At 46.0% G+C, this 24494-nt stretch overlaps 1 protein-coding gene across 2 annotated transcripts; it reads left to right on the top strand.

Annotated features, from left to right (window-relative positions):
* Positions 1 to 241: 241 nt before the first annotated feature.
* Positions 242 to 15682, top strand: BPGM (bisphosphoglycerate mutase). Of its 2 annotated transcripts, XM_054631492.2 has the most exons (4): positions 242 to 394; positions 1408 to 1500; positions 3886 to 4541; positions 12547 to 15682. In XM_054631492.2, the coding sequence occupies exons 3-4, from the start codon at positions 3941 to 3943 to the stop codon at positions 12738 to 12740; spliced, it is 795 nt and encodes a 264-aa protein (XP_054487467.1). In that variant the 5' UTR covers positions 242 to 394; positions 1408 to 1500; positions 3886 to 3940; the 3' UTR covers positions 12741 to 15682. The 2 variants fall into 2 exon arrangements, with proteins under 2 accessions (XP_054487467.1, XP_077034260.1); XM_077178145.1 differs by lacking the exon at positions 1408 to 1500 and having other exon boundaries at positions 273 to 394.
* Positions 15683 to 24494: the final 8812 nt, after the last annotated feature.

Here is a 24494-nt window from a genome sequence, read left to right as displayed (position 1 = left end):
AAAACATGAAGGTCCTAGAGTGGTTTCGGGAGGTTTGGACGCCTCCCGTCGTGCTCTGCGTGCCCGGACGGGCGGGGGTAGCGAGCATCTCTGCGGGAATCCCTGGCACAGGGACCCGCTCCGGGGGCCGGGCTCGGCGGGCGCGATGGCCGCAGCGTCCCCGAGCCCCGCCGGGCACGGCAGCACCGGCCTCGGCCCGCCCCGGGCACCGCGTCACCGCCCCGCGCCGCCCCCATTGGCTGAGCCGGCTGCCCGTCCGCCCGGCCGGCCAATCAGCGCGCGCCGCTCTCGCGGGCGCGGAGGCGCCGCGGCCGCAATAAGACGCGCGGTCCGCCCCTGGCCCGGCCCGGCCGCGGCTCCGGCGCTCTCCGTGAGGCGGCGCGGCGTCAGCCCGGTAATTCCCGGGGGCTCGGGGTCGGGCAGGGGAGCGGCCCTGGGTTCAGGGGGGGTTTCCTCTGCGGGGCTGTTCCGGCGCTCCAGGGAGGGGATGGTGGTGCTGTCCCCCGGGCGAGGGGGCGGTGGCCGCGGGGCACCGTGGCCGTGTGTGCCCGTGGCCGCGTCCCTGGGATCCCGTGGCCGTGTCTGTGTTTGTGTGCCCGTGGCCGTGTCTGTGTTTGTTTGCGCGGGTCCCGGAGGTGCTGCCCTGCTTGTGGCCGAGCCCCCGTGCTCGGGGAGGGCTGGGACACGCAGGTGCTCCGCTCAGGGACGCCTTAGGAAAGGGATGAGCTCGTCCTGGCTGGAGCAGGAGCCCTAGAAGTGGCCGCCTCTGGTGTTAGACCTTAAAGCTGTGCTTGGCCCAGAGATTCGCCGGTGTGAGATGTTATCCTGAGCACTGTGCGCTGCTCTGCTGAGCTGAGCTGGGGCTCTGGGTTTCTGTTCTCTCGTAGGATAAGCCATAGAAGGGTTTGGGTTGGAAGGGTCCTTAAAGGCCATCTAGTTCCACCCCCGTGCCATGGGCAGGGACACCTTCAACTAGACCATGTTGCTCAAGACTCCAACCAGCCTGGCCTTGAACACCTTTAGCGATGGGGCACCCACAGCTTCTGTGGACAGCCTATTCTAGTGCCTCTGTGCTGGCTCCAGGTCTGCTGTCGGTATCCTCCGTGGTCCCCCAGAGCTTTTGGTAGATTTCTGCACACTAAACCTACGGTAATTGCAGTGTAAACAAATCTTAGGGAGCAAATGATGTCCCCGGGCATGTGGGAGAGCAGAAATTTTCCCTTGATGGAAATACAGGAGCTGTGCGTTGGCATCTTTTTGGGAGAAGGCATTTGGTAGCTTTCCCAGCCCATACAAGTGGTGTGTGCTCTATTTTTTCAGCAGCTTTGAGAGCAAACGGTGGCTGGCATGGCCATTTGCACTTGTGGGCTCTTTCTGTGAGCAGTGGTGTTTATTCTTTCCCTGCAGGTAACCAGCCAGGAGTGTGTGCTGGCCTCTGTATAAAGCAGCTCTTGAGCCTGTGCTGGGATTTGTGTAGGTTGTTCCTTTGCTGTAGGAAAGGTGAGTAGGATTATTTCCATGTGTTGCTCTAAGGCTTTCTAGTTTAAATGCTTCCAGAAGTGGACTGATACTCAACACTGTGACTTGCTAGTTCTGTCTAAATTTGAGAATTGTGCTTCTGCCTAATGTTTTATATAAGTGAACTGGAATTTATGACACCCAGGTACTATTTGGTCTCTGTGTAAGTGTATCTCTTATAGTAACTAAATTTTCTATTGCTTTTGGTTAAAATGCCAACTAAACTTTGGCAAAGAGGTGCATCACCCCTATTGTTGGGTCTTAATTTGGTTTTGTAGATTATGTAATCTATTCCTGTGGATAACAGAATCAATTAATCTGAATAAAGAAGTATTTGCAGAGATAGAGCTTTCTTTGCAGCTATTTTATGTGTAGTAGCTCATGCTGTGAACACACTGCAATTTTTCAATTGTATTTGTGGTATGTTGAGTAAGGATCAGTTGCTTTAGGTGGAAATGCTGTCAAATACTTGTTTTTGTTATAAACCTAGGATCTTACAGGGTGCAGCTTAGTGTTGGATCTGATGTGACACCTGAATCCTAGCAATAACTGATTTCTTTGCTTAAAGTGCAGCTGATTATGGGGACTGGAAAAAATGGACCATGCAGGGGATTTTGTCTGAGACGTTTCTTGCCCTACACAAATCTCAGCCTGCCTTCACATGAAATGAGACTTTCTTTTGTATTTTTCAGCTGTCTGTTGGGTTTCAAACAATACCTCCTGATATTCTGTAAGAATCTCAGTCCTCAAGGGCTTTTTAATCCTGAGCTGTGCCATTAGGCAGAAATCAGCACTGGGGGGGGTTTGCAGAGTGCCCTTGTGTGATGTAGACTCTGTCTTAATGTAAGATTAGAGGAGGACTAAGCTGCTGTTACAAGCAAGATCAGATTCCTGAGTCTGTTAATGAATTCAACTTTTCTAGACCCTTTTTTTTTGAAAGCCTGTTAAAATGAATGCTGGTATTGTGCCGGGTGTTTCCCAAAACCCAGAATGCATGGGCCTACCCCATCCTGCTGACCTAATTCAGGGTCACAGAGCGCCTGAATTTGAGACTCTTGGAGTGTGACTGAAGCAGCTCCAACTGATTTGAGATGAGGGGAGCTCCTTCAGTGTGTCGTGGAAATCCAGCCCCAGGTTGGGAGTGCAGAAATCAAAGCTCAGTCTCCCACTGCCCATGGTTTTGAGAGCACTTAATATTCATCTGAGGTACAGCAGTCCCCCAGTGCAGAGGGTTGTATTTTTATATTTTTTCCCCTGCTCTGTCCATTGCTATCCAGCCTTGTCTCAGGTCAGAGGGATCAAGTGGGGTTTTCAGGGTTGCAGTCCTGTGTTAGATGGGCCTTTCAGGCATCCCATTGTCTGCTAGCAGATCTTGGCCCACCTTGGCAGACCCTTGGGTGTGTGGTCAAAAGGTATCTACCATTGAAGACAATCCAGAGGTGGTGTTGCTTGAAAGAAAAAAGAGAAAGGTGCTGTTTGACCTTATGAATGTGTGGCTGTCTGACTTAATGAGGACAGCAAACAGACTTTTTGTGCTCACTCCAAAAGTAAAAACATTAATCCTGCTGCCTAAGAATCTGGCATTGTAATTCACAGACAGCAGAGGAGAAATAGACTTGAAAGTCAGGAAGAGGATGGGATAATCTGTGAGGTCACTTAGGGATTCAGTGAAATGAGGACTCACTGGCTGTACATTGCATCCCAGAGTATCTGTGTTGTCACACTTGAGTGTGGAGGAATGATGGAGGAGGTGGCCTGGGGAAAAAAGTCAAGCATAGACTGGCATAATTAACAGGACAGGATGGGGGATATGAGGAAATTATGCAGAGTGTGACTGTGTTGACACCTCCTTTGAGAAAAGCTGATAAGGTTTTGTGTGTTGCCAGTTGCAGTGCTGTGGTCCCACTCTGCAGTTCCTCTGGCTGAGGGCCACAGCTGCTCTCTGTGCCTGCATTCCCTTGGAGCAGAGAGGATCTGGACAGGCCTGGTGGGCTCCAGCTGCATGGGGCACCTCAGAGTTCCCCAGTGAGGGAGATGTGCTGCTCTGTGAGCCTGGGATACTGAGTGAGGCTCTGTTTAAGCACTTGAGGGAAACTGTAGGCTGGAACAGCTTGTACAAATCTGCTCCTAATCAATGGTTTTAGTAGGCTAGTTGCAACAAGCTGGGTGAAGGGTGGCACTTTCCTTCCCACATGAGGTCTCCTGGTTTGGAATTCCTCCCACTCTCAATTGTAAAATCACACTCAGCAGACACTGTTGCTTTGCTTGTTTTGATTCTGATAGTTGTTTACTTTTCACTGCCTTATTGCTACTTGTACTGCATTATCTGTGGGATGTTTGATGTGTCTGTCTCGTGTCTCTGTCCAGATGTGTCGCTGTTAGATGCCAGACCAGCTGCCCTCTGTGCCAAGCTGCAGCCAAAATGGCAAAGTACAGGCTCGTTCTCCTGAGACATGGGGAAGGAGCCTGGACCAAGGAGAATCGCTTCTGCAGCTGGGTGGACCAGAAGCTGAGCACTGATGGCATAAAGGAGGCTCAGAACTGTGGCAAGCACCTCAAAGCCCTGGGCTTCGAGTTCGACCTCGTCTTCACCTCAGTGCTGAGCCGCTCCATCCAGACTGCCTGGCTGATCCTGCAGGAGATGGGCCAGGAGTGGGTCCCCATCCAGAGCTCCTGGAGGCTGAACGAGCGTCACTATGGAGCCCTGATTGGGCTCAACAGGGCAGAGATGGCTCTGAACCACGGCGAGGAGCAAGTGAAGATCTGGAGGAGGAGCTACGATGTCACCCCACCCCCCATCTCTGAATCTCACCCCTACTACGCAGAGATCTACAATGACCGTCGCTACAAATGCAGTGATGTCTCTCAGGAGAACCTCCCAAAGGCTGAAAGTCTCAAAGATGTGCTTGATAGACTCCTTCCCTACTGGAATGAAAAGATAGTGCCAGAACTGAAAAGTGGCAAAATGATTCTTATCTCTGCTCATGGCAACAGCAGCAGGGCGTTGCTGAAGCACGTGGAAGGTAAGGGCCTTTGTTTTAGCCTTCCCCTCTCCTCCTTGCTCAATGCCTTGGAGCTTTGTGTGTTGTTCTGTAGTGTATATTACTTACCTGGGCAAGGTAAGAGTGTCTGTGGTCTCCAAGGAGGAGGTAGAAAGTTGGTCAAGGAAGCAAACTGGGAGATGTGGAAAGGGGAGAGTATAGTGATCCCCCAGTCAGGGAATAATGTGCTCTGACTCCATAATTCAGGAGGCTGAACAATTGCTTCATTAAGCTATACTATATCACACTAATGCTATACCAAAGAGACACTGTACTAAAGAAAAACCCATGACTGTCTGAGACAGGACACAGCTCTGACCCAACTGAAGCAAAACAACCTTCACCAGTACCCAAATCACTTTGGGTAAACAATCTCCATAACACATTCCACACGTGCAAAAGAACAGGAGCAGCAAGTAGAGATAAGAATGATTTTCTCTTCTTCTCTGAGCTTCTCACTGCCTTCCCCAGGAAAAGTCCTGGGAGAGAGTTGTGCCTGCTGCTCTCTGTGGAGAGAGCTGTGGCCACAGGGAGAGAATTCCTTAGGTTAATGTAGTTAAGGAAAGGGCCAGATGCTTTCATTTTATTTCTCATTGTTCATTTAAAACTACTGTATTCAAACAAAATTTTTGATTTGTTTAGATAGACAAAAACTCTGCAGGATCACATTATTTTTGGGGTTTTTTTCAGCTGCTTTGTCAGGTTTGTGATAATCATCTTTAATTAAAAAAGCATTGCTGTAACACAGCAGAATAAAAGTGCCTGGCTTGGGTTGTGGAAGATGTTGTTACTTCAATGGGTCACCCTGATAATTTTTACTGAAAAAGTTATGTGACAAAGTTCTGCAGAGAATAGGCACTTGCTAAAGCTTGTGCAAATACTGCAGTATATCCCAATATAGAAAATGCATCCCAATAAACAGCCAAGTTGGTAGCTTAGCATAAGATTGTTGATTTACCACAGAATGGTTTGTGTTGGGAGAGATCTTTTAAAGGCCATCTAGTCCAGTCCCTGTGCAATGATCAGGGACATTTTCAGCTAGATCAGGTCCTGTTCAGGCTGGACTGGAATGTTTCCAGGAATGGGATATCTGCTGCTTCTTTGGGCAGCACGTTGCAGTGTTTTACCAGCTTCATCATAGAAACTTTCTTCTGTATATCTAGTCTGAAAGGATCTTCTTTTAGTTTAAAACCATCATCCCTTGTCCTATTGCAACAGGCCCTGCTAAAAAGTCTGTTTCCATCTTTCTTAGAGGTCTTTCTGGAACCTTCTCTTCTCCAAGCTGAACAGTCCCAGCTCAGTCTTTCCTCACAGGAGATGTACTCCATCCCTCTGCTCATTTTTGTGGCTCTCTTCTGGTCCTGCTCCAACAAGTCTTACCCGGGCTGAAAATCCCAGAACTGGTCTTGAAAATGATTTATTTTTGGCTTTATGATAAAAACCATCCTTTTCACTGTTAGAGTCTTTCCTCCCTTCCTCTTTCATCTCCTGACTTCTAGGCTCTCCTAAACTATATTAATTAATTATTAACCATCCTCGAACTATATTAATTTCTTTGTGGGTAGAGCAGAATTCAGTGGTTATATATGTGTGAATGCAGCCTGCTACAGTTGTAGTTACAAATATGCACAGACTGGATTGTGTCCACTCAGGGTTTTTTTTTTTTTTTTTTAGTTTTAAAATCCTGTGTTGTGTGGCTCTGCCTGCTGATTACTTTTTGCATTTGGCCATGCTGGAACAGTCAGGACATGAGGAGTCTGAAGGCTGTGAAATGAGCAGGTGCAAATGGCTTCTGAGACTGGAGAGGCTGTGAATCCTGGGGTGCAGATCATGGATGAAGGAGGAAGGGCTGGTTCAGTCAGTTCCATGTTGTGGTCAGAGTGGTTGTCCACACTGTGTGAAATGATAAAGGAAGTAGGGGAAAGGGGATCTGGGGACTTCCCTGCCTCCCAAGAACTGAACCAGCTCCATGAAACCATGCTGGCCAAGCCCTCTGGGGGTGAAATGGTGACAGCTGAGTGTGGGTTCCAGCAGAGATCCTGGGCCACCTTCTGTGCCCAGAAGGTGAAGCTGCAACAGGGGCTGGCAGCCTCAGGGAGTGGGAAGGGTCGCTTTGGAGTTAGTGTGGCTCACTTGGATTTCTTGCTGCACTGAGATCAGGGAGGAGCAGTGCTGCAGAACCTTGGGACAATTGCCAACTCTGTGTAACTCTTCCAGGACTGCCCATACTCAAGGTGGAATAGAGTTGTCCTTTGTCTTGCAGTATACTTTCACCCTCCCAGCACGTGCTTACATAGGGAAATGTGAACTTACATAGGGAAATGTGAACTTACAAAGGGAAATGTGAGCAGTCCTTGGCAGAGGATCTGGTGAGCTACCCCAGCTCCCACACAGGAACTACTGGCAGGTACCTGCTTGGCTCTCCTGCCCTTTAGGTAGTGGAGAATGGATTTCTGAAGAGCTGGCCTGAAGGGTAGCATGGACAGAGCTTTGAGACCCCCGGTATTACAATCTACCTTTGTTGTTTATTTTCCCTTTCTTTTTTTTTTTTTTTTCCCTTGGCCTAAATCTAGTTGGATCTAAGACATTCCTTGTCTGCATTGCTGACTGGCTCCCTTTCTCTGCTGGAAGGTTGTGAGTTGCTCTGGAACCCTGCTAGAGTTGGACCTCATTCAGCTGTGCTTAAACTTTGCCAGTCTACTGTATTTATAGCACCCACTGTGTGAGATGGGCTGTGTTTTTGTGGATTTTTCTTTTTTATAAGATTAGTGTGTCCTGCACTTCAATGGAGTTTTCTAAGCCTCTCCAGCTTAGCTGGAACTATTTTTCTTCTTTTTTTTTTTTCTTCTTTTTTTTGGCATTTTGATAACTAGGTTCTGAATGCCTCAAGCAGCAATCTTGTATGGCTGCTTGGATGTCTTACTCATGGTGTTAACTTGATCTTGGAAGATGTAGATCAAACTTTAAATGGCAGAAAATAGGAATGTTTTCATTCATTTGGATCTGGTGAAACAATACTAATTGTTTTAGTGTCAATTTGATTTTTTTTTTTCCTAAAAGACTACAGAGTATCCCTTGAAGTTACTATTTCAAGGAGGTATTTTCTTGAAGCAGGACTGCAATTCTCTGAATCTGTGTTTTCCTTGTTCTGAGTAATTGGTAAAGAGCTGGAACTGTAGTTCTGCTTTCTACTTGCATGGAGCAACAGTATCATGCTCAAAAGGCTTTGATTGTGGGTTTGGATTTTGTTCTTGTTTTCTCATTGCACAGAGTGGGCCTCATTAAGATGTATGAAATGTCTGTAGAATATGTCACGCTAAATGAGCATTCTGGATGCACAGGATCTATTTGCAGGTGTTTTTTCTCAATTCTTTGGGGGAGGATAGTTTTCTCTTTATCTAATAACCAGTGCTTCATATTGAACCCTTTTGACAGTGTTTCTTTATGAAGATATTAATGTAATACTTGTGACCACCTTGCCCAAGTGCTGACTGGAGACCAAGTCCAATGGACTGATTTACCAGGAAGGACTGGTGGGCTGTCTCAACATTTCTTTCTTCCCAGCCATTTAACCCTGGGCACTGGTATCAGGTACCTCAAAACAAGGTTTGTGGAATGCCTGATTCTAGAATTTCCAGTAGTATTCCAATAATTTACATGCTGGAGCTGGTGTGGATTGTGTTGAGGCCTTCTTAATAAGATTATTTCACTGATTTTGCTGCTTATCCTTCTTCAGGAAATACTGCTTATGTGAGTGTGGTGTTGTGAGTGCAGCTGCAGGAAACAGCTTGAGATCTAAAACTCAGTGGTCTTGAAATGAGATGGTCTGGCTCTCCCTGTCATTTCCCCCAGTCTTTGATCAGTGCTTCTGCTGCTTATTTCTTGTGAGCTTGCTGGGCCTCTTTACAAATGACCTTGGCCTGTGTTTTGGCCACTGCTGCTCCCACAGCATCAGGAATGTCTCTCCAACATTTCCCCTACAGGGCTGGGGTTGGGCAAGCTCTTGGGAGGGGACATAGCCAGGAGAGCTGACCCAAACTGACCAGAGGGATATTCCTTAGCCTTTATGATGTCTGCTCAGCAGGGAAAGCTGAGAGAAGGGAGGGAAGGGCATTTGTGATGGCATTGAAGCACTAGCTCTGCACACTGAAGCTCTGATTAGTGGTAAGTGATTGGATTGCCTGCTGATGGGAAGCAGAGAATAAATCCTTTGTTTTCCTTTGCTTCAGTGCTTGGCCTCTACTTGTGTTTTAGTGAACTGCCTTTATCTTGACCCACAAGTTATTTTTGCATCTTTTCTCCCCACCCATTGAGCTGAGGATGGGAGTGATAGAGCAGCTTGGTGAGCACCTGGTGTCCAGCCACACCACCAACCCACCACAGTTCTTTTTTGGTGCACCGCTGTGGTCCCCTGCCACTAAAGCTTGGCTGTGCAAACCTAATACAGACAGAAAGTCTTGGCAGACATGAGTGGAACAAATGTAAATTATATACCACAGCCATGGCTGTAGCCCACCCTTCTTTCTTTCCTTAAAATTTGTACAGCAAGGTGCAAATCTGTCAAGATCAAAAGCCAGATTCTAACACTGTGCTTGTTTCCCTCCTCTGCCCTGTTGAAGTTAGATCTTCTGTCAGCCTGCAGGGAGGGCAGAAAGTGGCTCTGAATATTTACATTACTAGGCTAAAGGTTTGGTGTTTTCATTAAGCATATGGGATGCTATGACTTGATTTAGAACTCAATTAAAAAGCACTAGTATTAAACTTTTGTGGCTCAACTGATGCATTTGATCTTGTGTATGATCTTTTATTGGATGAATCATCTGGGCATGCAGAGAGGAGGGTGTTGTTATTCTCAACTCTTGTGGTTTTGGGTTCCTCTGACCATAAGAATAGGAGGGAGGAACTTGGTAAGAACAGGTGAGAGGGAAGGGGAAGCTGAACCAGCCCCTCTGAAAGTGCTGTAGTGCTCAAAATCAGTGGGGTTTGTCTCTGTAGGACTTTGCAAGGTCCAAATATTTGAAAACACTCCATGGGCTACCACGTGAAGGTGATTTCTTAAGCTTGCCTGGAGATATTTCCAATTTGTGTGTTTGGTTACCCAGTTTGGTTAAATGGAGGATAAGTGAGCTGGGCAGGAATTCTGAATGTGATTTTGGAAGGTCTCTTTTCTAAAAGGTGCTGTACCAAGTTACTGTAGTGCTCCTGTGCCTGAATGCTCCCTGCTGTACAGGTGAGGAGCAGAGTAGGTGTCAGGTCACTCAGGTGTCCTGGGAACAGAGCAGGGCAGATGGCCACTTGAGGAGTGCAGCTGCCTAGGCAGCATTTCATCTGGACTCCTCAGGAAGTCAGCCTGAGTACTTCAGTAATGTCTGTGGGTTCTCACAACTATAAATATGTAGGACCTGGTTTTTAAACCTCCTTGGGTAAAAACTGCTTCCAGCAGCTCAGTATTTCAGCAGTGCTGAGACCCGGGCTTTGGCATTAAACTGAAGGGAAGCATGTTGCTTCTTCCGTGGTCTTATTTACCATTGCACCTTGGAGTCAGCAGTTGAGGTCTTGCCCTGATTTCACCCTTCTTCCCTGTGCCATGGGCTGGGTTGTGACTCAGGCAGGCTCAGATGGAGCTCAGGAAAAGGTCAGCTGGTTCTGGTTACAGCACATGGAGTAACTGGATAGCAGTCAGCTCACACTGCAGCCATTGCTGCTGCAAGGTTTGATCCCTTTGCTGTCCAAGGTGTGTCCTTTGCTGGCTGGGGAGTGTTCTGGTGAGCTCTCCTGCAACCAAAGAGCTTGTGTGACCAGCCTGCTCAGCTTCTTGCTTCCTGAAAACCAAAAATGCTACGCACAGCAACAGGCACTGTTGTTTCTTTAGGGTTTTCATCTGACTTCAGCTTGTGTTTCCAGACTTCTGGCTGTGGGGCTGCACTTCTCTATGAGGAAAACTCCTGAGGAGAAAACCATCATGTTTGCTGCTCTGTGTTTATCCTAGGCTGCACTGTTTTGCTTTGTAAATCAATACTAGTTGACATTGTGGTCACTCCGTGTTCTGTAAAAACAGTAAAATCCATTTCTGAATCCGTGTAGCTACAGCTAGTTTTGTTTAATCCATCTCCAGAGGAAACTTAAATATCATGTCTCCTGACCACATTATGTGGTTAGCCTAAACTCTCCTGCATGACTTCATCTGCTGTGTATGTATTTGAATGGTTTAGTCTGGGAGACTGAACTTAGGAGGTGGTCAGAACACTTCCTAGGCATGGATTCTCTGGGAATACACATGGAGATGTGGGTGTTGTTAAAATCTAATGCTTCAGAATCCTTGGAATAAGAGCTCAGGCAGCTTGGCTGCTTGTTTTGCAAACCAAGTCCTTGAGAACAGTGCTTGTGCTTGGTGAATGGATGCAGTATTTTTCCCATCTATTTCTGCACCATTTTTAAATTCTAGGTGTTCTTCGAGGTTTTTTCCCTGTAGGTCTGATTCTGTGGCCTACACCAGGTGAATTACTTGTCCCTTGTATGCAAGAAGTGCTTGAGCTGTCTGAGTGTGACTTGTTTCAATGGACTGATGCTCAATATGTAACAAGGTGTAAGTTCTTTGCCAAGGTTTCTTTCTGGTGCTCCATGCCCTTCTGGAACTTGGGCTCACCCAAGTGCTGAGCATAAAGCAAGAATAGGGCACTGCAAAAGTTGGGTGCTGGTGCAGTCTCTGGGCAGGGGCACATGATCCTCACCTCATGAGCAATTCTGGTTTTTCTGGCCTGTTGTCACCCCACTGCTGCTGAGTTGTTTGACTCGTGTGTTTTCCTGTTAATGTGATGGCTCTGCTTTTCTACTTAATGTGCAAATCTCTGGTAAATTTACACCCCTGTGTTCTCAGGACCATCTGTTTTGTCAGCTGCTCAAGGAGGATGTTTGCTTGGTGCACCTTGGTCTGGTTCATATGGTGTCATCACTTCAGAAGCTTGTGGTGTGCATTTTCTGAGTGAATTACCCAAATCTGCCCTGCTTCACAACAGCAGGCTGCTGCTGGGACCTCAGTGCTTCCAAAAAGGGGGGGAAAAGGAAATCTTGACATTCCCACTGACTCCAGCTTTCTTTTGCCTGATTTTTTTTTTTTTTGAGGGATAATATCTTTGCAGTCACTCCTTTTAATGCAATTATTTAGACTTTGTGTGGAAACTTTACTAGGATGTTTGGTCTTGAAACTCACTTGGAGGCTTTGGATGTGTGTTTGATATAAAAATAACCAGCAATTTCATTGAGATGAGAGCCCAGAGTATTTTAATTACATGTCTGCATAACATAAATATTATTTTCCAGGTACACATTCCTTTAGTTAAGTGGGGAAAAAAGAGGAATGCTCCAAGTACAAGTTGACTTTCTGCTTCCTTTTTCTTCCCCTCATTTGAAAATGGAAATGAATATCTTGTATGTAGGAATTCTGAGAACAGTACTGTGGACTTGGTTGTGAGAAATCAGATGTGGGCAAAGAGTGATTCTCACACAAGTAGAATTAAATACTGATTTTTGTGACAGTTTGTGTGATAGGAGTTGCCCAAAAAATTTAAGAGAAAAGCTAACCTTGTTACCCTGCCTCTTTAAGAGTCTATATGGGCTGTGTAGCAGAGGTTGTTTCATGTTGGAGTAGCACGTGTGGGATCCCATCTTTGAGTTGGGAAATGATGGAGGGGAGCCTATTGTACTCCATGTCCTGAATTAAAGGAACAGTGTAGTCTCCTGGGCAATCTCTTCCTGTTTATTTCACACGTGTAGGCTTAACAAGTGAAGAAATGTCTTCACCTTGATGGGAATTCTCTCCTTCAGCTGTTCCTAAAGGACTAGCTGGGAATTGACCCTTGAGTGGCTGGTGGTGTCCATGGAGGCTGGAAGGTGTCCTTGGCTGTTTTGAGACTGGGTAACCTCAGAAATAAGGCAGGAGGCAGTGAGGAAGCTGGAGGTGTAACTCTGTTTTGTTTTTCTTTGGCAGGCATCTCTGACGAGGACATCATCAACGTCACCCTCCCCACTGGTGTGCCCATACTTCTTGAACTTGATGAGAATTTGCACCCTCTGGGCCCTCACCAGTTTCTGGGTGATCAAGAAGCTATCCAAGCTGCCATCAAAAAAGTGGAAGATCAAGGGAAAGTGAAATCTGCTGAGAAGTTAAATCCCACTGTCTAACGCAGCTGTGTTCAGTGTGGTAGTGAGTGATGATGTATGTATGACTGCTAGGTTGCACTGTGTGAATGTCTCAATTTCAAGCACTAAATACTTGGAAGGGACAATTGTTGAGTCTCAGGTTGGTAGTTTACCCCTCTGCCTTTTCAAAAACTGGAATTTAGATTGCAGTGTGGTTTTTGATACTGGAAAAGGAGGAAATGATTCAGGTAAAGGAAACTGGCAGGGCTGCCTGCCCCAGATCCACCACTGAGGATGGCCCGGTGGAGAAATAAAGGGATGTGATATTGGTGTCAACAACAATCAGTCCTGGTCTGTTAAGGAGAAAAGCACCAGCTTACTGGGCTAATTTAGTCCAGGATGTTATAGGCATTAAAACTGTCACTGATAAAAATGTCACTGTTACCAACTAGGATTTTTCTGTGTCACAGTAGCTGTATCAGTTTGTTCTCAGTGGATTTCCACCTTCAGCTGGACAACTCTCTGCCTTTGTTATTTTGAGTCTTCTGTGGCCAGTTCATGGTCCAGAGAATTTTGTAGAGATGTTCTGACTACTAGAGTTATCATAGTTATCTTTTTTTACACTCTATTTGGTTTTTAAGGAATGCAGATGGAATCCCTTTGCCTCCACCATCTTTGCAAAGCCTAGCATCACTGCATTTTGCTGGCTTGCAGTAATAGGATTTAAGTCAGACTTTAGTCCACAAAAGAAGCACAAAGGTTTTCTTCTGCTCAATTTTTAAATTATGTAGCTCCTAGTGAGGGACCTGAATACTTTTGAAACACTTTGGTAAGGTGTACCAGAGGTTTCATCACCCCTTAGTCAGTTGATAAATAATTCCTGCTCACCTCAGCAAAAGTGACATAGGAAAAACCCCTCTAAGCTTTCCTGAGTTGAAAAGGTATCTTGATAAATGTGTTCCACAGTAACATTAATGTGGCGTTATCTGTATCCAGTTCTCTGAAGGGCTGGGAGAGATGCACAAGTGCTGCTGGATGCAGTTCCTTCAGCCATCCTGCTGGTAAGGAAAGCTATTCTGCCATGCCTGAAAGAGTTCTCCTGTGAGCCTCTCCTCACAATCACAGCTTCATTCCTGCTGGGTGTTTGGCACTGGATCTGACCAGTTCACCCTGTGGCTGGATGCAGTGTAGCAGCTGTGGCAGCCTGGTGTCCTCTTCATGTACACGAGCACCAGGGTAATTCCACTTCTGAAGACTTGCTCTTAATCTTACCTGCAGATATGACACTGATAAAAAGTTTACATCTGACCCAATGTGCCAACACCTGAGCATCTGAGTCTGACCTTGGATATCAACATGGGGGACACCTGTGTGTGTGCTGCTTGAGCTGAATATGTTCTCAGCATGGCCCAGCTACAAATCTCAATATTGATGGGAATTTCCTTGGTATGAGGATAAAGTTGTGAAATCCTGGAGGAGCTGCAAGCTCTGTAGCTTGCTTTGTAAGTGTGAGAGGATGATTTTTTCCTTTTGAAGAGAGCAGTGTGACAGTGTGGTGTGCCTCTGACAGTCTTGCTGACGTGTGGAGCAAGACTTTGCAGGTCTGATGCCAGCTCACATTAGAGTAGCACATACTCCATAAAAGACTTCTTGCTAGAAGGTAGTTTCTCATGCATGAGTGGTGCTTGGGCTTCTCTTTGGTTTTGTTTTGTAGCCCTTGCAGTAGAAACAAAGTTACATGTTTCTCCTTTTAAACATAAAGCTGGTAGGTTTCATCTTTCTTTGTACAAGAGACATATTTCAGTGTTTTTTGGTTGTTTTGGTTTTTTTCCCTCTGAAATGCTACTAGCAGCTTCTCTGCTACTTGATTTGATACTGGCTTAGTTTCTGGGGTTTTAGTTTCTGTGCTTAGAGTAACTCTGACTCTTAGTTGATAGTTTCCAAGTGAGTGTTACAGTGTTAGATTGCTGATCAGCAAAAGTTCACCTGTGAAAACCCTGGGAAGGGTCACTGGCACTCAAGTGAGTAAATTCTTCCCCAAACATTAAATAATGTGTGAAGCTTAATATCAAGTAAATGTTACTGTAGGCTTGTAAACAGAGCCACCTGTTGCCAGTGGGAGCTGGCTGCATCCAGGTGTGTGAGCACACAGGCCATGTCCACATCCCTTTGGCACTGTGGAATTGGAATGTAGAATGCTTCAGGATGTGACATGCAGCTGCAATATCCTTGGAAATGAACCCAGCTGAGCTGGGAGACAGGCTCTCTCCTCCCCTTAGAATCCATCATCTCTTCTGTGGTTGGAGAGGGGAATGGAAAGGTGGATGAGGGAGTTTAGGGAGCATTAATTGCAGCTGAAATCACCCTTTGAGTCGTGGCCAGGAAGAAGAGAACAGCAGTGTGATGTTTGCAGGAGGTGCTGTTTCTGCAGTGCTGCTTGAGATGTGAACAGTGACAGTGCTCTGGGAAGCTTGACTTGGTTTGCTTGGATTGTGGCTCCACAGTGATGACAGGATTTTATGTGCACATCTGGCAGCAATAACACCTTGCAAAAGTATCAGATGGAACCAACTGGGGATTTCATTCTGCTCTTTAGGATTATTTTAATGCCTTGCAATTCCAAGTAACCTTTTATTTAAAATCCTGATTCATAAGCCATGTCTACTGAAGAACAGACACCAAGTTCCAAGGTGTCAGACACCAAGATCTTCAGGCATAGCTACATCAGAGGGAGAAATGAGAATCTTGCTGTAGAGATCAGTGGTTGGGAAGCAATTTTTCCCTATGTTTGAGTGTGCCTCAAAGTCCTATAAGGTAAATGGTGTTTTTAACATAATGGATGTGGTTGATTTGGTTTGTTTATTCATTTTTAACGTGTGGTTCAGTAGCAGTAATAGCTCTAGATCCTCTTGAAAACCTTTGTAAATATGGTGGAGCTGGCAGGTTCTTTTTAACTCAATAAATTCACCTCAAATAGAATTTAATTTGGCTTCAGTCTTTTTTTTTCCTTCTACTCCTATCCCCTTTGTTTCCTTTTCAGGGCTGATAAGTAAATAAAACTGACCTTCAGGATTCCAAAACTTCTCAAACAGTTGTTTATCACAGATCATGCAGTAAATTGGGTTAAAATAGTGCTGGAGCCAACACTTCCTTGTGTTTACATGTCAAGAAGCTCTGCTGGAGGGAATACATACCCCTCCAAAACCGTGGGGGCATTTCCTTAGGGACTTTACTTCCAGAACAGTGCATCTAAACAAATGCTTACTGATTCCCATGCTTGCTTTTCCTTTTAGTGAGAAGCATTACTGTTTGATGTGTGTTTAAAGCTGTGGCTTCTGGAGACAAAGCCAACCCCTTCACTCTCCAAAGCACTCTGGTGCCAAGCAGAGTTGGAACTCCAAGGACAAGCACATGGAGCTGCAGGCCTGCTTCTTACTGCTGACCTTCACACAGAAAGCCTTGGATGCTGGGATAATGGGAGGCTGTATAAAAGTCCTAAGAAAAGTTAGACATGCAGATAGAAGTGGGGAACACCCAGCTGTGGGGCTTTAAAAGCATACTGAAGAAACAGACTTTTTAGAACTTGGTTTTGTGGTTGTGTTGAGTGGGGAATGGAACAGATCTGTCTGAGCCATTTGTGTACTGATGCTTATAATTATGTGGCACTGCTGCCAACCATTGAAAATTTTATTGGTATTTTATAGTGTATTCTCTCCCTTTGCCCATCACTTTTTGTACTTTGCTGTGGTAGCACCTCACATTGTTCCAGAGCCATCTCCACTGTTTCTTGTGTTGGGAAGAGACCATCTGAAGAGCAGCTTGGTTTCAGTCTGCCATACTTTTGTGCCAGGGCCTTTGCTATGAGCCTGCTCTGCACAGCCTGAGGAGAGACTGACTCTACCTAGTCACATTTTCAAAATTTCAACTTTGCTTTTCTTCTTTTTCTTACCTTTTTTTTTTTTTTTTTTTTTTTAGTTTTAGTTAGTGGAGAGTGCCCATTCTCAAAGTTCACAATAAATGATATTTGCCTTATCTGTTTTCTCTGCAGCTCTTCAGCCTTGCATTCCCATGGACAGGAGAGGAAGTTGACATGACAACCCTGCTGTTCAAGGAAGCTCAGAGCTGTGGTGGGAACTCTCTAATGATTCAAATAGAGGGTGCAGAAGGGTTTGGACTCTCCCTTTGACAGCTGTGCTGAGCGGGTGTTGCTGCCTCTTCTTGTGTTAGGTGGCCAGAGGCTCTGGGTGTGGGTGATGGAAGAGGCAAGTGCAGTTTAGCCCAGAGAGCAGGATGGCTGTGCCATGGCACTCCTCAGCCCTTGTGACCCAGCAGCTGTTCCAGCCTTGGGGCTGTTCCAGCAGAATTGAGCAGCCAGGTTTTGTCCCCACAATGCAGAAAAAAAGGGAGCAGGGGAGGAGGCTCCCTGTCCTTGCTGTTCCCATTCTGCTGGCAGAGCAGGGGAGGGCAGCAGACACCAGACTAAGGCTGTGCTGTGCTGTGCTGTGCTGTCCCTCCCAGGGCAATGAAGTGGCCTGGAGATGACTTCTGCTGGCCCTTCTGAAAAGGAGGGGCATTGACCCACAGCTCAGTTGGAGGAGGCAATGTAGATGATCCTTGTGGGTGCCTCCCAGCTCAGATTATTCTGTGCTTGTTGCTGTGGTGCTGCAATTACTCCTATCAGGCTCCAGAAAGCAGTTGTGGCCCTAGTGGGACCCCAGCACTACAAAAGCTGTCTGCAAGCATTATTGCCTCATTAACAGAGCCATGTTCCTCCTCAGGTGTGTCCCAGCTCCCCCTCAGCACAGCACCTGAGTATTTCCTCATCTTTGGTCTGGTACTTGCAAGAAATTTTGGAAAAGGAATTCTCTCTCCCAGGAAAGCAGTGTGAATCCAGAGGCAGCAAATACTGTCAATTTGGGCTGCTCTTGGCCTCAGAGGAGCCAGGCACTACTTTGCTGCCATCTTCCAGCTTGGTCATACCTGCCCATGAGGAGCAAATGGCACAACTGAATACACTCTTCAGTGGAACTGCCTGTTTCTTGCAGTAAAAGCCTTTTTTTTTTCTCTTTGTTCCTGGTGATAATCTAGCAGAAGAGCTGGAAAGTAGGAATGTGCATGTGCTATTAATCCCTTAACCTAGGCTGGGGATGCCTTGCTGTTAATTAACTCCCAGTGCATCCTGCTTTCCTGACAGGCACGTGCCAGGCTCTCAGTAACTCCTGTGATTAAAGCTGAGCTAGACCTCTAAGAGCTGTGGTTCTTCAGCTGTTCCTGAACTGTTTTTTTTCCAGAATCTCTATGGAAGGCAGTGATCCTGTCTGTGCTAGGGGTGAGAAAGCAGGCATAAAGATCCCTGAGCATCCCTGAAGGCAAAGCAACTGCAGAAATTGCAGCCGCCGATGGACTTGTAGAAAAGCAAGTGGACAACAGGTGGAGCAAGTGCATTGTGGTGAAGGATGCACAGGAAAAGGGGTGGGTTTTACACTCTGTGTGCACATGGGGACAGCGAGGTGTCATCAACCTCTCTTGAGAGGCAGCACATTTTATCTCACAGCCAGAAATGCCCTGTGGTGGGACAAGTGGTGTGAGGGTGAGTTTGTTCTGCTGGGGATTAAATTGCAGTCATCATCTGGGCTTGCTTGTGCAGATTAGTCCTACTTTAGTCCAACATCAGCAGCTCCACCAGACCAGTCAGTGCTGCGTGAAAAAAGGTGCTCAGCAATGAGCAAATGCCAAATCAAAAAGAACAGGAATTGGAAGGTGCCTTGGATTTCAGGGATCTGATTTCAGATACTCTTGTACTAATTTTCTCTGAGGGCTCTTGTATTCTTCTCTCTCCCTGTCAGAATTTGTGGAAATTTTATGAGCGTTTTGCATTCATGCTGTCAAATTGAGCTTTAAGAAAGACAGCTCAGACCTCCCTTACACCTTGCCATATCTTGAAATATGTGGACTGATGTGAATTACCCAAGTAGAGTGAGCCTGTAGGTGTAGCTGATAGGAAAAGACTCCTGCAAAGTAAATTCTCATTCTTGTTCTGCAACCTTCCCTAGCACATTAGTGTGAGAAGTGCTCGTTAGTGATGCAGAACTCATGAGCTTTGTGTTTGCACTTGGTGTATATTTCAACCCATATCTCTAAAGGAATTTTCTCAGTTACATACACATTTCAGTTTCATGAGATGGTGTGGGAATAGATATGTAATTTTTGTTGGACAACAGCAAAACAGAATAAACTTTCCCAGACCTCATTTTCTCAGGTGAAAGCTTTAGGAGGCCCTACAGAAATGAAAAGTACTTTGTTTCAGTCCTGGAAATCTTATATTCTGTGCTTTCCCTTCTGTGTGGTTGGCTTGAGTGCTTTCCAGGGCCAGAATTACCTCCTTTTAACTAGCACTAGTACTTTGTATCCTATTGTCCTCTAGTTCCTTATTTAACTTCTCTGCCCTTCCCTTCTGATACCTTAGAACTCAAGTTCCACAGGAGCTTGGATTTTGGTCCTTTTTACTTAGCTTGGAAAGCATGAGTCAGATTTGGTCAGAATCCACCAGAAATACTGACATCTTTGTTCAGAACAATGAAAAAAAAAAAAGAACACTGGCAAGTGCCAAAATTACATAGAAATTATTTCTTTTCCATAGAAAGCTGTTGTCTGCACAATGAGGAAACAAATTCCAGTTGGCTGAAAACTCACATGGTCCTTCACGTTTGTCTGGGGGCAAGAGTTATCACTTGGCTCTAGGTGATGCTTTTGGCTACTGTGTTTCTCACATTTTGTGTTTTTTCCCTGTCCCCTGCTGTGGCCCTGCCCTGAACTTCTCCATCCAACCACAAAGTACCCTCCAGGTGCTCCCACACACCTTCTTCCATGACACCTTCCTCCACGGGGTGTCCTGCCAGCTTCAGGCTGCTTATCTGAGGTGCTGAGATGGGGGGAGACAGGGTCAAGTGTGGAAAAGGTTTGAGAGGGAGATACATCTGAAAAAGCCTGAGAACTGCTGTGCTGAGGTATGGATTTCCAGCTGGATCGCATTTTGTATTTTACAGTCCTGTCTGCATTCCAACGATGCACAGGGGAAAACGAGGATTTTTATATTTGAGCTGGAAAAAGCCACCCACGTGAGAGGAGCACTGAGTGACCTGTTTTCCTCTGAACAGTTTTTATCTGCTTGTTCTGTTCTCTCTGTTCCTCCAGTGGAGCTCTCTCCCACCATGATGCCCAGGGGCTCTTACAGTGTGTCTCTGTTGTGCCTGGGCTCAGTGGTGCTGCATGACAAATGACTTTTTATGGACTTTTTACACACTGCCAAGGACCAGTGTGTGCCTCCACCACTGCTGCTGAGATCTGTGGTTGTTCATCACCTCATGGATCAGGTCTTTTGTTAATGATACCCCTCCAAAAAAGCATCGTACTCAACAGGCACTGCTTGATGTTAATTCCTTCAGTGTCCAAGGGTGGCGTGCCAGGAATGAGGAATTGGTTGAGTTAATGAATGGAAAAATCAATTACAGAAATATTAGGGGTGCTGTATTAGATATGCCTGTACTCCCCAAAGGATCATCTAAAGGCTGTCAAAACACTGGGCAATCTATTTTCCAGTTTTATGTGGCTTTGACTTGGTTTTCATGGAGATGAGAAAAAAGGCTCCACAAACCCTGGTTATTTGGTCTTGGTTCAGAAGGTGCTTAATAGCTTTGCCTCTCATGTCCCTGTTTTTGAGTGTTAATGCACAATAATTTCCACTGAACTCAGCATTTCTGTAAAAGCAGGTCACTTGAAGAGCTGTCTCAACTGGATGCAGAGAGTGTGAATGTGTGATGGTGTCCAGCTCTGACACAGCCCAGGGAAAGGAGAAGGAGCCTTTGGCATGCAGGACCAGCTGCTGGACAAGTGTTCAGCCCTCCTGTGTTCGACATGTCCACTGGTGACCACAGAACTCCTGACTGGAAACACAATACTGAATTCAGCTCTTGACACTCTCCTTTTGTATGTATGGTCTTCCAGGAAATACCTTTTATATCCACCTACTAATATTTTGCCTTATTTTATGTGGAAAATGGGGTTGTTGGTTGTGCAGTTTGCCCTTGTCCCTGATATATTTTGAAGTCCTCTCCATTCCTGCATGTGTCCATTCCAAGTTGCTCCTAATTATCCTAATTAACCTCTGACTTTGAACAAAGCAGCTCCCAAGCATAAATCATAGAATCACAGAATGGTTGGGCTTGGAAGTTCAGGGAAAACAAAGCCTCTTGTCCTGGGCTCCCACCCAGAGCTCAGCCTACAGCAGCTGCAGCCCCTGCCCTGAACGTGGTCCTCAGCAGGAGGAACCTTCCAGAACATCCAGTTCCAGCCCCTGCCATGGTCAGAGCCACCTTCCTCTACCCCAGGGTGCTCAAAGCCCCATCCAGCCTGCCCAGGGCATCCACAGCTTCCCTGGGCAACCTCTCCCAGGGCCTCACCACCCTCACAGCAAAGAATTCCTTCCAGATACCCAACCTGAAGCTGCTCTCTTTCAGCTTGCAGCCATTCCCCCTTGTCCTGTCACTACCTGCCCTTGGAGTCCCTCTCCATTTTTCTTTTAGGCTCCCAGCAGATATTGCAAAGCTATATCTGTGAAAAGCTGTATCTGTGAAAAGCTGTATGCTGTGTTCACCTTGATTCTTATAACCTGGGATCCTGATCCTTGTTTCCCTTGCAGTAAATTCTGGAGGTCCAGCTCTGCAGAGGGAGAGGGCCAGACTCCCCATGAGCTCTTTTTTCCCCCTGGGTGCAGAAATAAAGCGCAGGCTTTGAAATGCAAGCTTTGTATCTTGTCAGAGTATTTCTTGTAGGATTCCTGGGAGGGCCCTTAATGACAGCAGCCTCCATGGACAGGCAGGAAGAGGGCTAGACATTGCAAAGCATGAATAATCCTGAATTCTAGCCTGGTCATCAACCTAATGGAGCACTGAGTAATAAAATGAGGTTTCTGGGAAAGCTTGAGATTTCTACCTGACCTTCTATTTACAACAGCTTTGTGCATTTTATCTTTGCAGTGTGCTTAAAAGATCCATTTGATTTTAAAATGGAGCTTCCCTGCCTCTTCACTCATGCTACAAGAACTGTAATAAGCATTTATTCTGTAAAAATTGTAGAGAGACTAGAGCTCAGAAGTCTTCAGTGGCAATTTTCATTCCTTTGGTAGAACCATAGCATGGGTGTCCCTGCAAGAGTTCATTCATGCATGTAAATCAATGTCCAAAAACAGCCTGGCCACTGCCAGCTCTGCAAAAAGGCATGAAGATCCTTCTGACAAGTCCTTGTAATGCTGTTGCAAATGGCCAGGAAGTTTTCCAAGTTCAATTTAAACATCCATGATGCCAAGTTGGAAGTAGAGGAAGAGTTCCTGCCTTTGTTGGTGAAGCATTTTCAAGGCTTGTCCCTGAGAACAGTGTTTTCTTTACCAAGGGGGACTGATGGGACAGGCTTTAGCTCACCTCCTTGGACATGTCTGCAGTATGAATATCCCCACTTAAGCAAGGCTCTCCCTTGGCTCCTTCCATTGATAAGAAGGACTAGCAGTCCTTTTTAGGATTTGAATCATCAGACCTGTTTTAGACATTTCATTTAGGTGAGATTAATAGCGGCCTCCCACTATTTTCTTCTCTCCAGTGACTCAGGGAGCTCCAGTGTGCCTAGATCTGATTCAGGATGTGTTTTACAGAAGCCTCTATCTGCACAGAGGCACCACCATGCCTGATTAGATTGGTTTCTGAGCTGCAGAGTTGATTTTGGTAGGTGATACACATAGCATGCAAACAAAACCATGGATTTATATATTTATACCCTTTTAAATCATTTGTCCTTAAGCTGGATTTTGCTGTCCATAAAGGTGACCCAGCAAACCTGGTGTTCTGCATGACTTCAGCTCCTTTTCCACCCCATTTAGGGCCATGGCTTTTCCAGCATGCCTTGCAGTGTCCTGTGCTGCCCAAAACCACCCTGAGAGGATGTCTGCAGACTGATGTCTTTGCTCCTCAGCTGCAGCACAGGCAATTCCAGTGTCCAAAGCCATCCTGGGGAGGTGGCCCTGCTCCTGGTTCTGGGCTGTGATTGCACAAGCCAGCAGGATTTCATCAGATTCAGGAGAGAAACACATCCCCATCTTTTCTTAGAAAGCCAAATGCTTCACAGATCTTTGCTTTTCATTTCCTCTAGGCTCCAGCAGGTCCTGCTGGGGAGATGGGTCAAGGTGGAGGGAGGTCTTTTCTCTCATTATTGGAGTGTTAAATGTTTTCTGGTGTTGAAAACTGCAATCTGAACAGTTGAGAAAACGTTCAGACCTGCGTACTTAGCTTCCAGAAAATGCCCACATGGATTTCTCTGATTGAACTGCAGCAACCACAAGGGAAATTCTCAGGACAGACAATTTCAAATTCTAAATAGAAATGTAACAGGAAATTAAAGTAAAAAAGAAAGATCTATGACCAATATCCATAAAGAACCATTTGACCAGTGTCTAGATTTCAGCTTTGTAACAAATCTAGGCAAACCACCAAGAAATATGCATTTGTTATGCTTTCCCAGCTATGTTTCTCCAGCTCAAACCACTTGAAGTAAATAAAACAGCCTCAGGAAATTAGTGTATTACAGTTCTCATTGATGCAATTGCAACTGTAAAACACATTTTACAGTATTAATGTCAGCATCCAGTCATTATTTTGCAGTCAGTTTAATTGGAAGCATCTGATAATTGAGAGCTACACCCTGACCCCAGTGATCCTTTTAGGACTTCTTTTGCACAGCTGAGTCTGTGTTTGCTGTGTATAACCAACAGGTAGGAGAGATTTCAAATAATGGAGCTCCAGTCTCCCTGACAGCAGTTCTCAGTTGTCTCTCTGTTTTTGGGAGACAGTGGAGACAGCTCAGGAAGGACCTGAACCTGTTGGAGCAAGCCCAGAGGAGGCCACCAAGATGATCAGAGGGATGGAACACCTCTCCTATGGGGAAAGGCTGAGACAAAATTGGGATTGTGCAGCTTGGAGAAGAGAAGGATCCAGGGTTACCTCACTGTAGCTTTTCAACATCTACTGGGAGCCTCGAAGAAAAATGGAGAGGGACTCCAAGGGCAGGTAGTGACAGGACAAGGGGGAATGGCTGCAAGCTGAAAGAGAGCAGCTTCAGGTTGGGTATCTGGAAAGAATTCTTTGCTGTGAGGGTGGTGAGGCCCTGGGAGAGGTTGCCCAGGGAAGCTGTGGATGCCCTGGGCAGGCTGGATGGGGCTTTGAGCACCCTGGGGTAGAGGAAGGTGGCTCTGACCATGGCAGGGGCTGGAACTGGATGTTCTGGAAGGTTCCTCCTGCTGAGGACCACGTTCAGGGCAGGGGCTGCAGCTGCTGTAGGCTGAGCTCTGGGTGGGAGCCCAGGACAAGAGGCTTTGTTTTCCCTGAACTTCCAAGCCCAACCATTCTGTGATTCTATGATTTATGCTTGGGAGCTGCTTTGTTCAAAGTCAGAGGTTAATTAGGGTAATTAGGAGCAACTTGGAATGGACACATGCAGGAATGGAGCAGACTTCAAAATATATCAGGGACAGGGGCAAACTGCACAACCAACACTCCCATTTTCCACATAAAATAAGGCAAAATATGAATAGGTGGAGATAAAAGATATATCCTGGAAGACCATACATAAGATAATGGATATATGTACCTCCTCCTCATGTAGGACCATAAAGGCAGCACAAAATTTGACAGTGAGAACCCAAGCAAACCTGAGTCAGAGACCTCAGTCTGACTGTGTGCACAGGCATTTATT

Source organism: Agelaius phoeniceus, chromosome 5, assembly GCF_051311805.1.
Source record: "Agelaius phoeniceus isolate bAgePho1 chromosome 5, bAgePho1.hap1, whole genome shotgun sequence".
Lineage (NCBI taxonomy): Eukaryota > Metazoa > Chordata > Aves > Passeriformes > Icteridae > Agelaius > Agelaius phoeniceus.
Note: the sequence above shows the minus strand (reverse complement) of the source record. Positions and strands in the feature narration are given on the sequence as shown.